The sequence below is a fragment of the Eleutherodactylus coqui genome, chromosome 4, assembly GCF_035609145.1.
Source record: "Eleutherodactylus coqui strain aEleCoq1 chromosome 4, aEleCoq1.hap1, whole genome shotgun sequence".
Classification (NCBI taxonomy): domain Eukaryota; kingdom Metazoa; phylum Chordata; class Amphibia; order Anura; family Eleutherodactylidae; genus Eleutherodactylus; species Eleutherodactylus coqui.
In genome coordinates this window covers 192116248-192134576 of record NC_089840.1, presented here as the reverse complement: position 1 = coordinate 192134576, position 18329 = coordinate 192116248, and the positions used below count along the sequence as shown (strand labels likewise).

The window sequence follows — 18329 nt, the reverse complement described above, 5'->3', positions numbered from 1 at the left end:
GGGCGGGGCCGAACATGTTCGATCATCTCTATTTTTTAACTTTTTTTTACATTTTTCTTTTTTTTCACATTTTTATTATCTTTTTTTTACACCATCTATGTCCCTCTGAGGGACTTAAAGCACAGCACTGATGATTGCTGTGATAAGGCATTGCAGGACTTCTGTCCTGCCATGCCTTATCGCTTATACAGCGATCATAGGCTCTGACAACACAGAAGGCCGGTATCTCTGCCATGGCAACAGGCCAGGCTCTCTGCGACTATATCTCAAGAGCCCAGCAACTTCACAGAGGGAGTGTAATGGGGCGGGAAGGGGTTAAACACCACTCAAAATCGCGTCTTTTGAAATGCGTCGTTTTACTGATGATGTGTGTGACTGTGGCTTCAAGCCACTCTCACACAGCCGCTCGGCAAAACACTGTGATTTTGATTGCGGTGTTTTGCTGGATTTTACCTTCGGTTTTGGTCCATACTGGGTTTTAGCGCACAACATCATTGATGAGGTGCGCAAAAACTGGCAAAATAGAGCAAACAGCGCTTGAAATCGAACACGTCTGTGAGGCTCCATTGAAAACAATGGGAGTGTTTTACCGAGATTACCGCAGCATTCAAAGAGCCGCAGTAATCAGCGCCTGTGTGAGAACGGGCTTATGGCTCTCCCATCACACAGGATGCCCTAGCATGGTTCATCACATGCCCCTTCATGGCTGTCTCTCCCCCTTCTGACATAGGATGCCCCTACCTGATTCTCTTCCCCCTCTCACGCTGCCTGCTGCTTTGACCCCCCTCCCCCACTGAGACAGACATGTGTAAGTCAGTACTTACACTTTCTGTCAGGTTGCTGCCGCTGCGTGTTAGCCGCTCCACCTCCATTCCCCTGCTGGTTGAGGACGTGACTGTAGGAGCCGGGGAGGGCGGCACGATGTAAAGCCCTCGGTCTGCCTGCTGAGTGACTTCCTCTAGGTCCTTTGTGCACCGTGGGGAGCTTCCCCTGCAAGGAGACACTTCCTCCAAAACCTCTGCTCAGACTCCTCCCCTCTGGTGATCGTGGAGGAGAAAAAAACAGGGGAGGAGACTGAGCAGAGGTCCAGGAGGAGGCGCCAGCGTGCAGGAGAAACTGCAGAGCGCCTAAAGACAGTAACTCTGCAGTCAGTCAGCGAGTGGAAAGGGGGCCCTCTGGGCCCTCCTGGCGTAGGGGCCAAGTCACAATCGCGACCCCAGCGACTCCTATATGTACGCCAGTGCTGTGACCCATATAGAGATTTGCCTGTCACCCTTAAAGATCTGTTACATGGCTTACTATTGCCAGAATGATTGTTCTTGATCATTGAGCACATTCAGCGATCAAGCGATAAATGATTGCATCTTTTATGTGGCCATAAAAATCCTTGCTTGTCAACAGAACATCCCCTAATATATATTGGAGGTATTCCACTGGCTGGACTTGCCTCCTTAGAGTGCTTTCACACAACAGTTTTTGTGTTCAGTTTTTTGCGAGCCAAAACCAGGAGTGGGTCCAAAATATGGAGCAACTGCAAATCTTTCCCTTATACTTTCTCTCCACTCCTGGTTTTGGCTCACAAAAAAACTGAACACAAAAACTGTCGCATGAAAACGCCCTTAGGCTACTTGCACACGGATCTTTTTTCCTGTCCAATTTTTGGATCGAAAAATCAGTCCAAAAATTGGATGGAAATGGGACCCATTTATTTCAATGTGTTACCATGCGGCGGTGGCTGGTCCTCCTGGGGCGGCGGTGTGCGGGGTCCCGCGGTCGGGGCGTGGCCCCCGGCTTGTTGTCCGGCTGGCGGGTGCCTGGCTGGCGTGGGCAGCGTAGTGCTGGTGGCACGCGCGCATCTGTGAGTGCGGCTGCCGTGCACGAGCTCCCTTTTATTAGGTGCTGTGGGGAGTTGGCTGTCTCCCTCTCTTCTCTGCCCCTCAGGCAGAGACTGGCAATCACTGCCAGTTATTGGTTTCCCTCAGTGTGCTAGCTAGTCTGCCTCGGTAAGTCTCCTGAGTTGGTCATCTTGTGTGCTATACTTTACTATTGTCCGCCAGGTTTTTCCCATCTGCCTCAGTTCTGCTTAGTATTGTTTGTGTTGGTTAACTACTAGAGATGAGCGAGCACACTTGTCCGAGCTTGATGCTCGTTCGAGTATCAGGGTACTCGAGATGCTTGTTACTCGAGACGAACAACAAGCGGTCCGCGAATAAGCCCGAGTAATGTTTAGCGCTATTTTCTAGCCAATAAACATGCAGGGAAGGCATTACCACTTCCTGCTGTGACGTGCCAGCCCTCTGCCCGCCAACAGCATTGAGTGGCGGGGCGATCAGGTGACCGCCGAGTACTTAAACTGGTCCCGCCTGCGGCTTGCCTCAGACGCATGCTGGCAGAGGTTAGGGAAAGTGCTGCTGCTTATACAGGGATAGTGTTAGCGTAGGATCCTGTTTTCAAGAACCCCAACGGTCCTTCTTAGTGCTACATCTCACCATGTGCATTACAGTTGTGGCTTGCTGTGCGCAGTAGTGCACCAACTTTTGTATTACGCATCTAGGCCTGTTCCCAGCAGTTATAGCTTTCTCAGCCTGCAGTGCAGTACAACCAGCTCTCACCGTAAAACACTACTCTAATATTTTCTAGGCCACTGCAAAGTATTTCAGCTCTGCCACTGTGCAGAGCGTTTCACAATACCCTTTCCTTGAGGGGGGTTGAGATAGCCGCAGTTACCAGCACTATCCACTGGCTTTTGAGTCTTCTCCCACTCCATACAGCCTCTCTTATCTACAAGCCTCTGTGAGTGGTAAATTACCCTTTGGTGTCAGCGCAAGACAGGAGGTTAATTTTTTTAAGTCACAGCATAGAGCCTCCGTTATCTACAAGTCTCTGTGTGCGGTGAGTTAGCCACAGTTGTACCCACAGTGCTGTACAGTGGGGTAATTTATTTGGGCCCTGCTCTATTCTTAATCCGCCATGATGAGGAGTAGGGGTAAGGGTCGAGGACGTGGACGCGGGCGTCCAGGTGAGGGTGTGGGCACAGGCTGAGTTCCTGGGCATGGTGAATCACAGCCGGCTGCTGCGGAGGGATTAGGAGAGAGGCAAGTTTCTGGCCTCCCTAGCTTTATATCACAATTTGCAGGTCCACGTGGTAGACCTTTATTACAAACAGAGCAGTGCGAGCAAGTCCTGTCATGGATGGAAGAAAACGCGTCCAGCAATGAATCGACCACCCAGTCTTCTACGCAGTCCACTACTCCCGGCCTAGGGACTACAACTCTGAATCCTCCTCCTTCCTCCCAGCCTCCTCACTCCATGAAAATGACATATTCTGAGCAGGCAGACTCCCAGGAACTGTTCTCGGGTCCCTGCCATGAGTGGGAAAAAAACAGTTCCTCTCTCACCTGAGGATTTTGTCGTGACCGATGCCCAACCTTTGGAAAGTTCCCAGAGTCCGGGTGATGAGGCTGGGGACTTCAGGCAACTGTGTCAAGAGCTTTTTGTGGATGAGGATGATGAGACACAGTTGTCTGTCAGTAAGGTAGTAGTAAGGGCACTACGTCCGAGGGAGGAGCGCACAGAGGATTCGGAGGAAGAGCTGCTGGACGATAAGGTGACTGACCCCAGCTGGTTTGCAAAGCGTACTGAGGACAGGGCAGCAGCAGGACAAGTTGGAAGAGGCAGTGGAGTGGCCAGGGGTAGAGGCATGAGCAGAGCGAAGAATCCCCCAACTGTTTCCCAAAGCACCCCCTCGCGGCAAGCCTCCGTGCAGATGGCTAGGTGTTCAAAGGTGTGGATGTTTTTTAGTGAGAGTGCGGACGACCGACGAACAGTGGTGTGCAACCTGTGTCGCACCAAGATCAGCCGGGGAGCCACCACTACCAGCCTTACCACCACCAGCATGCACAGGCATATGATGGCCAAGCACTCCACAAGGTGGAACGAAGGCCATTCACTGCCTTCAGGTCACACCACTGCCTCTTCCCCTGTGCCCCAACCTGCCACACAGATCCAATCCCCCTCCCAAGACACAGGCACAAGTACCTCCCGGCCTGCACCCACACCCTCACCTCCACGGTCCTCCACTCCATCCAGCAATGTCTCTCAGTGCAGCGTTCAGCTGTCGCTGATACAAGCGTTGGATCGAAAGCGGAAATACGCCACCACCCACTCGCATGCACAAGCTTTAAACGTGCACATTGCCAAACTAATCAGCCTGGAGATGCTGCCGTACAGGCTTGTGGAAACGGAGGCTTTCAAAAACATGACGGCGGCGGCGGTCTCACGCTACTCAGTCCTCAGTCGCCACTATTTTTCCCGATGTGCTGTCCCCGCCCTGCACCATCACGTCTCCCGCAACATAAATCATGCCCTCACGAAAGCGGTTACTGGGAAGGTCCACTTAATCACGGACACGTGGACAACTACTGGCGGGCAGGGTCACTATATCTCCCTGACGGCACATTGGGTGAACTTGGTGGAGGCTGGGACCGAGTCAGAGCCTGGGACCGCTCTTGCCTTCCCACACCCAGAATAGCAGGTCCTACCTCGGTGCTGGTATCTGCAGCATTTTATGCCACCGCCTCCAAGCCCTCCCCCTCCTCCTCCGCCACCTCTACATTTCAATTGAGAAGTGTGAGCACATCGCCAGCAGTTGGTAGCGCGCGGTGCAGCAGCACATCAGTGGGCAAGCATCAGCAAGCCGTGCTGAAACTAATCAGCTTAGGTGACAAGAGGCACACGGCCCCCTAGCTGTTGCAGGGTCTGACTGAGCAGACCCACCTCTGCCTTTCGCCGCTGAGCCTCCAACCAGGCATGGTTGTGTGTGACAACGGCTGTGACCTGGTGGCGGCTCTGCAGCTTGGCAGCCTCACACACGAGCCATGCCTGGCCCACGTCTTCAATCTGGTGGTTCAGCGGTTCCTGAAAAACTACCACCACTTGTCTAACTTGCTCGGTAAGGTGCGCCGCGTCTGCGCACATTTCCGCAAGTCCACCCTGAGGACCCTGCAACGTTGGTTTCAGCTGCCAGAGCACCGACTGCTGTGCGATGTGCCCACACGCTGAAATTCTACGCTGCGCATGTTGGCCAGACTGTACGAGCAGCGTAGAGCAATAGTGGAACACCAGCTGCAATATAGGCGGCGAAGTGGTAGTCAGCCTCCGCAATTCTTTACCGAGGAGTGGGCATGGATGGCAGATATCTGCCAGGTCCTCGGAAACTTTGAGGAGTCTACCCAGATGGTGAGAGGCGATGCGGCCATCATTAGTGTTACCATCTCGCTTTGCCTGCTGAGAAGTTTGCTGCTAAGCATAAAGGCCGACACTTTGCGGTTAGAACAGGAAATGGGGGATGACAGTATGTCGCTTAACAGCCATACCACGCTCATGTCTATATCTCAGCGCATTTTGGAGGAGGAAGAGACAGCTGGCCACACTGCAGAGGGTACCCATGCTGCTTGCCTCTCATCTGTTCAGCGTGTTTGGGCTGAAGAGGAGGAGGAGGATCCTGAAAGTCATCCTCCTAGTGAGGACAGCAATGTGTTGCGTACTGGGACCCTGACACACATGGCTGACTTCATGTTAGGCTGCCTCTCCCGTGACCCTCGGGTTAGACGCATTCTGGCCAACACAAATTACTGGGTGTACACCCTTCTAGACCCACAGTATAAGGAGAACCTTTCCACTCTCATTCCCAAAGAGAAAAGGGGTACGAGAGTGATGCAATACCACAGGGCCCTGGTGGAAAAAGTGATGCTAAAGTTCCCATCTGACAGCGCTAGTGGCAGAAGACGCAGTTCCGAGGGCCAAGTAACGGGGAGGTGCGGGGATCAGGCAGCATGCCCAGCGCAGGCAGGGGAACACTCTCCAAGGCCTTTGCCAGCTTTATAGCTCCCCAGCAAGACTATGTCAGCACTCCCCAGTCAAGGCTGAGTCGGAGGGAGCACTATAAAAAGATGGTGAGGGAGTACGTAGCCGATCGTACCACGGTCCTCCATGATGCCTCTGCTCCATACAACTATTGGGTGTCAAACCTGGACACGTGGCACGAACTTGCTGGGGGAATCATCACGGGTAAGCATACCCGCCTGTCAACTGCCAGTGCCGCCATGTTTACACTCATAAAGATGAACAAAGGCTGAATTTCCCCAGACTTCTCTTCTGCAAAAGGCAGCGGAAACTAATGATTTTTTTCGCTGCAGTGGGAGAAAAATGCATTCTCTATCACCACAAAAAAGGGGGAATTAGCTTTGTCAATCACTCTCGGATATTATTACTCCTCCTCCTACTCCTCCTCCTAAAACAGCACGTCATCACGCTGAACTGCCAATTTTTCTGCGGCCCAAAAGGCTCCGTTTAAAAGTTTTTTTACAATTTTTCAAAGTTTCAAAAGTATTTATACTTTAACAGAAACCATTTTTTTTTCACAGGGCTGCTTCCAGGCTCTGTTACAAATTAAGCAACAGCGAGCTGTATCTTTAAAAAATGTTTATGGGTTTCACCTGCCCTCGCGGTTGAGCAATTTTTCAGGGGTACACTTGTACTCTTGGTACACCAATTTTTCCGGCCTTCGCCTATACTTTTGGTACACCAAAGTTTCAGGGGGTTCGCCTACGCTCTTGCTACAGAAATGTTACTGGAGTCCGACTTTACTCTTGCTACATAAATGTTACAGGGGTCCGCCTATACTCTTGCTACATAAATGTTACAGGGGTCCGCCTATACTCTTGCTACATAAATGTTACAGGGGTCCGCCTATACTCTTGCTACATAAATGTTACAGGGGTCCGCCTATACTCTTGCTACATAAATGTTACAGGGGTCCGCCTATACTCTTGCTACATAAATGTTACAGGGGTCCGCCTATACACTTGGTACTGAAAGGTTTGAGGGGTTCACCTATACTTCTGCTACAGAAATGTTACTGGGGTTCGCCTATACTGTGGGTGCACAAAGGTTTCCCATTGCGGTGTTCAGCTGCCTGACACATACACAGAATGAAGTGTGTGGGGACACATGGATTTCCCATAGTTATTTAACTCACGGCACCTTGGGTCACACAAGGTGGAGGCTGGGACCGAGCCTGATCCAGGGCCCGTTCACGTACTTCCCACACAGAGTATTGCGGGTCCTACCTCGGTCATGGTTTCTCAGCCTTATTATGCCACCTCCTCCTCCTGCTTGGGGGTCTGGGGATCAGCAGTGGACAACATGTATTTTCTCTCGTGTTACCACAGTTATCTGAGACAGTGGTTTGGGCCAAACAAAAGGAGCGTTACTGCATTAATGAGACGTTCACAGCTGCACTAGCATCCGAGTCCGCTTGAGGCCCACGATTACTGAGGGTGTGGGCAGAGGCCAAGGTCCTGGGGGGGAAGAATTAACTGTGCCAGGTATGGCCTGTGGAACTTCTTTGTGGTTCATCCAGACTTTGGAGCGATGAAAGCAACCGTAACTGCTTTAAAGAGACGTTTACAGCTGTACTACCATCCGAGTCCGCTTTATGCCCATGATTACTGAGGGTGTGAGCCGAGGCCGAGGTCCTTGGCGGGGTGAAACTGCCTTGTTTGGGTGCTCTGATTTTTTTATGTGTAATACCGTTTTTGAGTTTCATGGGCTCGCCTATGCTGTAGGTGCACAAAGACTTCCCATTGCGTTGTTTTACGTGTCTGGCAGAAATACACTGACTGACTTGGCTAGGATGCAGACGGCTTTCCCATCATGGTGTTTTACCTATCTGGCACAAATACACTGAATGACTAGGGCAGAAGTGTGGGCCGAGGTCCTGGGCGGGGTGAAACTCTGCCATGTTTGGGCACTCTGATTTCCTCATGTGTAATACCATGTTTGAGTTCCTTGGGCTCGCCTATGTTGTGGGTGCACAAAGACTTCCCATCGCGGTGTTTTATCTGTCTGGAACAAATACATTGACTGACTAGGGCAGAAGTGTGGGCTGAGGCCCTTGGCGGGGTAAAACTCTGCCATGTTTGGGCACTCTGATTTCTTACTGTGTAATACCATCTTTGTGCACCGACAGCATAGGCGTGCCCAGGGAACTCAAAGACTTCCCATTGCGGTGTTGAGCTATCTGACACCTACACAGAATGAATTGTGTGGGGACACATGGATTTCTCATTGCTATGTAATTCACGGCACCTTGGGTCACACAAGGTGGAGGCTGGCACCGAGCCTGACACTGGGCCCACTCAAGTGCTTCCCACACAGAGTATTGCTGCATTGTGGAGATGTGTAGAAGTGCTGGCACCGGAGTCTCCTTTATGCCCACGTTTGCGGCTCCTGACAATTTTGTGATGGAGGTGGCACGGGATTGGAATCATGATCGCCCCTTCCCTTCCCTATCCGTTTCTGTGGTGTTTCCATGACTTTCTGATGTTTTCTGGTGTTTCACAAGTCATCACCTATGCGGAGCATCGGTCCCATACAAAAATGCTCGAGTCCCCCATTGACTTCAATGGGGTTCGTTACTCGAAACGAGCTCTCGAGCATTACAAAAAGTTTGACTCGAGTACCGAGCACCCGAGCATTTTGGTGCTTGCTCATCTCTATTAATTACATCTGCGTTTTCTGTCAGTATTCTACCCTTTCCATCCAGGTACACCAGCATCCCTTTTTCGGTCGCCAGTGAGAGTAGGGATCGCCGCCCAGTTGCCCTCCTGGTGTTAGCCAGTAGTGGAGGCAAGTAGGCAGGGACAAGGGTTGTGGGTGAGATCTAGGGCACCCAGGCTGGCGTATCAAGGGTAGTATACCATAACACAATGGGTGTACTCACACTGGCTTTCTTTTTTTTTGTATTACTCGGATTGATAGTCCAATTAAAAAAAAAAAATCAAAGCATGTCCAATTTTTGTCCAACTTTAGAATGGCAATAGCACATGTCAATTTACAATGTTCAGCACATCAGATAGCATATGGAAGAGATGTCCAAATGCTGTTCGACGTGAGTTGTGAATCTTGGGCGAAACTTCTAAATCGCCTGTTTAAACACAGCCTAAGGCCTCTGTCATACGGGCGTTATTTTGATGCTCAGTTAACCACACCAAAAAAAATTGCGACCATTGGAGCATAAAATCATATGATCACAGAATAGCTGCGATCAAGTCGTGGCTATTATTCACGATTATTCCGTCTGGCTGCAGTGACTTGACACCACAGCCCCAAAATCCCTCGGTTGGCAGAACTACTTTAATCACTTTAAATATCTCATTAGAGGAACCTGTCATTGTTTAGCAGCGCTAGCCTCTGCTAAACTTGCTCCTTCTCCCTTATCCGGACAGCTCCCATAGACTCCCATAGGAATCTATGGAGCCTCCAGGATTTTGTGGTCCAACGATAGACCAAGACTTATCTTTTGAAGCGAAAGAATTAGGGCGTTGAAAGAACACGCTTATGTTCTATCTTTTGCGGTCAGATTTTTTTTGGCACACCAAAAAATCTTGCCTTTGAAGGAATCAATAGGAAACCATTGGTTCTAATGTTCGCAATTTTTTGAAACGCCTACTTAGTGTCAAAACTATACCCATGTGAAAGAGGCCAACTATGGAATTATTTGTGCTGTGTGCTAATTCCTATGTCATACTGCCCAAGCCGCGAAGTACTGCAGACAACCAAAAGAGGGAATCATAGTCCAAACTTGATACAAATAACTAAAATTTATAGTGTTTCAAAGCCAAAACATGATGGGTTTCAGAATCAACACATAATATGTGGAACAATAGGTAGCTGTAGCGACATTTTGCATAAAGTCCTTCCTCTGACATACAGAGGCTGTGTCATGAGAGAGTTAGACCCAACTTTTCTGTTCTGAAACCAATAAGAGTTCACATGTACTGGATTTCAGCCAACTATGAATTAAAGTTATTTGTATCAGGTTTAGAGTGCGGTTGCCGATGGAGTCTCTGAACGGAATCTAAATCTTATGAAAACCCAACACATTCCAAAATCATTCAGCTCTTTTTTTCTTTTAAAAGATAATACATCCTCATATAGACTCATAAAACTACAACACCTACCTCAAAAACACTGACATTGTAGCCGAAAGGGCTATCAATAACAGGTGGGTTATCATTCACATCCATAACGTTCACTGTTAATGTATAATCTGTTCTTCGAGGTGGCGTGCCTTTGTCAGATGCCCGGATCTAAAAGATAATGAAGTTTACTATGACATATATTCTTACTAAAATGACATTTTTTTTTTCAAAGCCCTGGCTTGTTATATTGTCAATGTGTCACATCTATATCCAGCTCCTGTAACCTGCATCCTAGACATGACATTGCATACACAGTCCCCTTTCTCCCAACTGCCCGCTGTTCAATGGAACTTCTGTTCATTACAAACCCACCGATTCTTAGGCAAGAAAGCTTCCAGAAGATTTTTAAAAAATGCACATAACAGTAAAAAACATTTACCGTATATACTCGAGTATAAGCAGAGTTTTCAGCACAAAAAATGCGCTGAAAAAGCCCCCCAGGCTTATACTCGAGCGAGAAAAAAAAAACTTAGAAAAAAACGCAATACTCACCTCTCAGCCACTGTCTGTGTCCTCACTGCAATGCTCTCCCCGGCGGTGTGGCAAGCTGCTTCAGACTTCTCCTCGCTGTCATTTCCCTGGCTCGGTTTTCAATTCCCCCCAGTCAGCGCTGTGAAACTAAGCACTGTAATTGGATCGAGCGCCGCTACAGCTATGTTGGTGTAAAAACCTTCTTTCCTCTAGACAGAGAGGGCGTACCCGTGTTACAGTAACAGTCCCGATGGGAGAGATCTTTGTATTGTCCCCTGATATATTTATATAGAGTTATTAGAGCGCCCCCTTGTTACAGTTCTAGGTATAATAGATGATCGGAGAGATCTCTGTATTGTCCCGATATATTTATATAGAGTTAATAGAGCGCCCTCTTGTTACAGTCCTAGGTATAAATAGATGATGGGAGAGATCTCTGTATTGTCCCCTGATATATTTATATATATAGCTATTAGAGCACCCCCTTGTTACAGTCCTGGGTATAAATAGATGATGGGAGAGATCTCTGTATTGTCCCCTGATATATTTATATATAGCTATTAGAGCACCCCCTTGTTACAGTCCTGGGTATAAATAGATTATGAGAGAGATCTCTGTATGGACCCTGTTAACAGACAACCAATTGTTCCTACTACTGACCAACCCCTTTATATAGAAAACTGGTAAAAAGGTGGATAATAATGAGGCCTTATGCCAATCTCTGGGAAATTACCTTTTCTCGTGAAAAAAAGCCTTGATTAATAGCAATGCTAGAAACGTTGGAATCAACACTCCTAGTATAATATACAATGTATTTAGCAGGATTTCGACATTCTATTATTATTACCCTTAATGAGTGCACTTCACGTAGTTCTCTGTCCAGTGGTTTCACAAGGAAAACTTCACCATAGGTCTCATTTGTAATATGAATTTCAAAAAGTCTGTCTACATTTCCACCAGCTAGAGAAAAAGACACCTATAAAAAATTAGTAAGAAAACACTTTATTTTGATGATAAATAAGAAACTTGCAAAGTCAATACATTAATAGTAAAGCCAGGAGAGACACAAGGGACTTGAGGCCAAAACCCCCGTTTATACAATGGATAAAAGTATAAATCTTGACTATAAAAATCTAGTTTTAAAGCTGGATATAAAATACTTACTTGCCCATTAGCTCCTGCATCGGGGTCTCTGGCCAAGACCAGAGCTATTCTTCTCCCCATTGGGCAATCTTCTGCCACACTGACTATTGACTCTGATGTTGGATCAAATTGGGGACTATTATCATTCTCATCTAAAACAGTGATCTGTACCTGTAAGACCAAATGGCACATAGGATTAAAACGTAAATAGAATCAAAGCTTAAGAATTGACTAAAACATTGATTGTTCGGTCATTTATATATCATTGTCTTTAATTATATAGTTTGACTTCTGAGTAGAGTCCCCTCGTTACACTCATAAGCACACCAGTACAAGGAATGGCTGAAAAAGAATAAATGGACGGTTCTTGAACGTCAATGTCCTGATCTAAATCCCATCAAAGTTCAAAATGGGCTGTGGACGCCTGAGCAACTGTTCTCCGAGGAGTAGTGGGAAAAGTAACTGCTAATGGGAACTAGAACAGGCATTAAGTGTACATACTTTTTGCCGAGAAGAAAATGGCAGGTCTGTGATTTTCTTTATTACAATAGTTATTGTGTTTTGCTTAGTTACATTATCTTTACATACTGTTTAACCCCTTCATGGCCAATCACAGTAAATTTAAGGCACTTGGTCCTGGGCTTTAAACCCACCCAATAGTAAAGCTCCTATTCCTGCAATCTAGCAAGAGCAGGTCAGGTCCTCGACTGTTAGTCACAACTGAGGACCCGGAGGAGAAGGCAGAAGCTGTTTGTAACTGCTTTTGCCTTCACCTTTACAGCCTACATAACGCTCAGTGAGAGCTATGCTGTGAACAGAGAAAACAGAAGTGTTACTTCCGCTATTTGACCCAACGATCGTGTGACAATCGTTGCTTTCTGCCAAGGCACAGCTGCAGGGTCCTAGCAGTACCAGATCAGCTCTGTTGGTGACTATTGTCACTACAGGGGGATGTTTTCTACTCCTACAGATGCTCCAGCTACAGTAAAAGAGTGTGGATTTAAAAAAAGACAATGTAAACGAGGTCTTATTCTCGTGGCTTGTCAGTCGCAACAATGTCATGGCATGGTGGCCACAACACAGGGTCTGACCCGTCACCCTGTTACTATGCACATTGTGCATAGATTGTTGGGGTGTGGCCTTCTAGCTGCTCTACGTATCAACAGGTGTGGAGTGCTTTATATTCCTTCCATTCCCTCTTCCCCTTGCTGTTGATTTCAGTTCACTAGAGGAATGGATGGAGTAGGTGAGATCCTCTAGCCTGGGTGATAGCTCCATTTACAGATAAGTACTACTTTATCCTTTCTGTTGTTTTTGGTTCCTTTATTGTTTGTGTTGCAGTGTCAGTTCAATCCTCCAGGGGTTACTATAGGGATAGTCAGGGCCCAGAGGAAGACAGCGGTGCTGCCCTTATCAGGACAATAACTCTGCTTACAGGCAGGGACTCCTTCCTTGCCTGTTTGGTAGGGACAGGTTCTTTCCATCTACCTGGAGTGGTGCTCACTGTCCCACATTGTGTGGTGTTTTATACTTGCATTTAGTGTGAACATCCCCCTGCATCCGTGCTGTTGCGAGGTGCGCCTGGCGGACGTGACACTTATATGACGTCATGGGGGACATAGATGTAAGAAACAATAGTCACAAAAATAAGTTTAAAAAACTACAAAATAGAATAAAAACGTATACATTAAAAAGAAAATGACTGACCGCTGACGCCAACCAAAACTGTTGCCGTATGCACCCTGTAATCCAAAACTATACAGTTTATATATCAAATGTCAAAACAAAACCAACTACAAATTTTAATTGACTTTTTTAGCTTTTTACATCTAATAAAACTTAAAAAAAACTGGAAAAAATACTTAGGGAAAAAAAAGATATAATAAAATAGCCCTATATGTCATGGAAAAAAAATCACATGGGTGAAATCCCTAAGAAGTGTCCAGTCCTATAGGACTATAACACCCTGGTCCTTAAGGGGTTAGAGGAAGGTCAGATATTGATACATCCACATATGATAAAACAAAAATAAAACACAATACAGGAGTTATATTTTGACATGATTGTGCATTGTGAGGAGAAACCAACATAGTTGTCACCCTGTTAGTATCAGTCCAATAGCAGTCCAGGTGCGATCCGAAATTAACTAATTGTGCTTGCTGGAAAAGTTTGTTGTGTTAAAAGCAGGAAAGGCAGCGACACGTAACTAACGAGGTAATATATACGTAGTGGGAGAAAAACACTTTAATGACATTTAAGGAAAGGCAAACCCGTGGAGAGGAAGGTGGATCTGCAACATTCATTATAACTACATCCTAAAGGAAGTGAGGGGTGGGGGCAGGGAGGGGAAATGGGGATAAAGTTATTGTTTGCTATTAGCTGGTATTCAGGGTGTTATTGTTACCTCCACCTATTGTGATGGCTATAGAGGCCAATATTCTAGCGCTTTCAGCATCTGAAGAGCTTCTTGTTTTTCACATTTGGGCTGATGCAAATGGTTTTCTGATTATATTACTGCAGTTATTATAATAATAATTGTTATTTTTATCTCTCAATCGATTAAGAAGAAAGTAACAAAAGATACCTGAATGTTATAGGGTGGTTTGACATCTGCAGCAGGGATTCCCCTTTCCTGCGCCATATGGGGAGCAGGAAAGGGGAATCCCCGTGTCGGAACGGTTCCATCCGAACAGCACTGAATGGACCCAATTTACTATACTGAGGTCCGTTTGGTTTTCACCCACCTGCCCGGTTGTTGGGAGGAAGAAAAAGCACTGCATGTAGCGCTGTTCCTTCCGTTATTTTCCGCTGGACCTCCGACTGGAGATTCCGATGCAGATGTGAAACCAGCCTTACTAACTTACTGACTAGTCATTAAAATAAATATTTTCTTCTAAGGCTGAGTCACACAGGCGTTTGTGCGCATAAAGCATGCGTTCAGAATTTCGCGTGACCGAAGCGGGCGGCTCACAGTAAAAAAACGATCTGGCCACGTTTTTCTGCACAAAAGGTGCGCTGCCCACTATCCTTTGCTGCGGCTGTGACAGCTGCAGCAGGGGATTCCTTGGATGTGAAACCCCTGGATGCTGTCACATCCAGGGGTTTGACCTTTGGTCAATGGAGCCGACATCAGCCACAGTGTCCCCATTGACATACAGAGAACATCCCGATCCTCTGCCACAGGTATGACAGCTGTGGCAGAGGATTTCTTCATCTCCACGGGGAGTCCCCTTGTCACTGAACACTGTGACAGCATTGTCACAGTGTCAAGTGACAAGGGGACTCCCCGTGGAGATGAAGAAATCCTCTGCCACAGCTGCGCCACAATGTTCTCCCATTGAATTTAATGGAGCTGGCGCTACAGCCGGCTCCGTTGAAAGCAATGGGCTGCCGGCAAGCCCTGCAATGATTTTTTGGGGAGGGGATTTAAATATAAACCCTTCCTTAAAAAAATCAATCCAAAAATGTTTAAAAAATAAAAAAAAATCTATACTCACCTCTCTGCAGCTGCCAGGGCTCAGGCGCATCCAGCCGGGTCTTCTCCTGCACTGCTCTGAAGTGCTTTCAGCAGCCGGGTATTTAAAATCACTGCCTTCTAAAAGGGCTGCCTCTGATCGACTGAGAACTGTGAGCAATCAGAGGCAGCTCTCAGCTATTGAATGATAGCTGAGAGCTGCCTGTGATTAGTCCCTGCGCTCAGCCAATCAGAGGCAGCACTCACCCATTCATTGAATTCAGCCATTGATTGAATTGAAATATAAGCCTTTCCCCGAAAATTACTGCAGGGCTTGCCGGCAGCCCATTGCTTGCAATGGAGCCACTGTAGCACTGGCTCCATTAAATTCAATGGGAGAACATCGCGCTCCTGTGCCACAGCTGTGCCAGAGGATCGTGATCTTCACTGTATGTTCTCAATGGGGTCAGCGCTGCTGCCCCCAGCCTCATTGAGCAGAAGGGTTTCAAAAAACACTGATACCGCAGTTACCTGCGTTTTTAAAAATGGTGTCCTGAAATTTTCGCCGCAGACATTTTTGTGCATGTAAAATTTGCACATGTGACCGCTGCCATTGGAAAGCATTGGTTCTATTCTGTGCGATCTTTTTTAACGCCCGTGTGACTGAGCCCTAAGCCATAATGTTCAAACTCAATGAGATTATCCAATTTGGTCAGACTCCTCTCCAAATGAGGACCAGCAACAATCAACTAGTCACCGCTCTTGCACCTGTGTAGACCCCTGGCGATCAGCTGTGAAAGATGAGGGAGGCTATGGGCAGCCACTCTTTTGACAGTCTTTTTACATTTGATAGTTTACAAGCATATTAGACTTAGGACTGCTTCACATGAGTGTATGCATTTTTGCGCGTGACTAAGCACAACATATTTGTGCTATGAATGGGGCTTTTTGCTATATAGCCTAATGAGTTGCAGATGTGATCTTTTTCTACAGAATTGCGCTGTTTTTCTTGCATCTGCTTGCGTATTGCATGTGCATTTACGCACCCCTCATAGACTTCTATGTGGACCCATGGTGTGCAAATGCGCAAAAAATAGAACAGAGATCTGCGCACTAAAAAAAAGAAATGTGAATAAACCCATTGAAATCAATGGCTTCTATTCCTGCACATCTTTTCCCATTACATTATTACACATGTAAATTTGATGTGAATACGCCTGTGTGAAGGAGCCCTCAGGGTGGTTTGACACGGGAGATAAAATCACGCGAGATTCAGTAAAGAAGCTGATTTATGAAACCAATGATTTTCAGTGGTTTCCTTCCCATTTGTAATGTTTCCTTTAATGTGATGTTCAGAAAACAAAAAATCGCGGCATTCTCTATTTTTCTGCTATTTGTGATTTTCTTTAACTCCCATGTTTCCCCATGGAGCCTCCTTTTTATTGCATCACAAAGTACAAACTTGTGATGCATTTTTAACATCAGAAAGTCCTATTGACTTTTGCGCTAAAAAATCGTGGCAAAATCACGCAGTAAAATTGGTAGCGGCTAGAGATGAACGAGCATACTCGTCCGAGCTTGATGCTCGTTCGAATATTAGGGTGCTCGAGATGCTCGTTACTCGAGACAAGCACCACGCGGTACTCGTCTCGATTAAACGAGCACTGACCATTGAATTCAATGGAGCCGGCAATACAGCCGGCTCCATTGAAAGCAATGGCCTGCCGGCGAGCGCGGGATGAATTGTCAGGAAGGGCTTAAATATATAAGCCCTTCCCTGCAATTCATCCAGAAATGTGTAAAAAAAAAAATATATATATACTCATCTGATTGGTCCCGCTGAGCCAATCAGAGGCAGCAGTCACACACTCATTCATAAATTCATGAATGGGTGTGTGAGTGGAATCTGCCTCTGATTGGTCAGGCTGTGACCAATTAGAGGCAGCTCATTCAGCAGGCGGGGATTTTAAATCCCCGGCTGCTGAATACTACTCACAGCTGTTCAGAGCAGTTCAGGAGGACTGCCGCTGGCCGCGCTGAACTCCGTCTGCCGGGACCAGGTGAGTATATATATATTTTTTATTTTTACACATTTCTGGATGAATTGCAGGGAAGGGCTTATATATTTAACCCCTTCCCGACAATTCATCCCGCGATCGCCGGCAGCCCATTGCTTTCAATGGAGCCAGCTGTATTGCCGGCTCCATTGAATTCAATGGGCTAACATCGTTCTGCCGGGACAAGGTGAGTATATATTTTTTTTAATTTTTACACATTTCTGGATGAATTGCAGGGAAGGGCTTATATATTTAAGCCCTTCCCGACAATTCATCCCGCGATCACCGGCAGCCCATTGCTTTCAATGGAGCCAGCTGTATTGCCGGCTCCATTGAATTCAATGGGCTAACATCGTTCTTCTCTGCCACAGCTGTTACAGCTGTGGCAGAGGAGAACGATCTTTATGCTGACAGTGCGGGGGGGGGGGGGTCTCACTCTTGCCACTATTGTGGCTTAATAGTGGGACCTGGGAACTTGAGATGCAGCCCAACATGTAGCCCCTCGCCTGCCCTATCCCTTTCTGTGTCGTTCCCATCACTTTCTTGAATTTCCCAGGTTTTCACAAATGAAAACCTTAGCGAGCATCGGCGATATACAAAAATGCTCGGGTCGCCCATTGACTTCAATGGGGTTCGCTACTCGAAACGAACTCTCGAGTATCACTGAAAGTTCGACTTGAGTAACGAGCACCCGAGCATTTTGGTGCTCGCTCATCTCTAGTAGCGGCAGCATTGTGTTAGCGCGAAAAAACAGCGCTGATGCTAAAAAATCGCGGGAAAAAAGACACGATTTCTCCGTGATTTTTTGCGACAAAATTGTGATCGTCTGTATGGAACTAGCCTTAGGGCCCATTTACAATAAATGATCACTTGTTTGAATGAGTAAACAAAGTCAGAGTTCGCTCAGGCAGCCTGCTTATATATCATCGGATCATTCATACAAGAGATCGTTCAGACGTTTACATTCCCTTTATAGGTGGATGAGAACAACTGACGATCACTATTTAAGCAGAATGATAAATGAACAAACCAACGATGATTTTTATGCTGCATAAAATAAACGAGAAGCGAACAATTGATTCATTTCCTGTGGGCTCTACCTTGAAAACGTGTGAGAACAAAGCAGTAGACTACAGGCGATGCTATATTTCACATTTC

The 18329-nt window shown here is 46.8% G+C and overlaps 1 protein-coding gene across 1 annotated transcript in view; it reads right to left on the bottom strand.

Moving 5' to 3' along the window:
- Positions 1-18329, bottom strand: part of CDH23 (cadherin related 23) — a 996630-nt gene that overhangs the window by 237295 nt on the left and 741006 nt on the right. The window contains exons 32-35 of the mRNA XM_066601617.1: positions 17711-17713; positions 11682-11831; positions 11365-11493; positions 10026-10154 (exon numbers count right to left, since the gene is read on the bottom strand). Of these exons, the coding sequence (XP_066457714.1) occupies positions 10026-10154; positions 11365-11493; positions 11682-11831; positions 17711-17713 (411 nt within the window). The remainder of the gene's footprint in view (positions 1-10025; positions 10155-11364; positions 11494-11681; positions 11832-17710; positions 17714-18329) is intronic.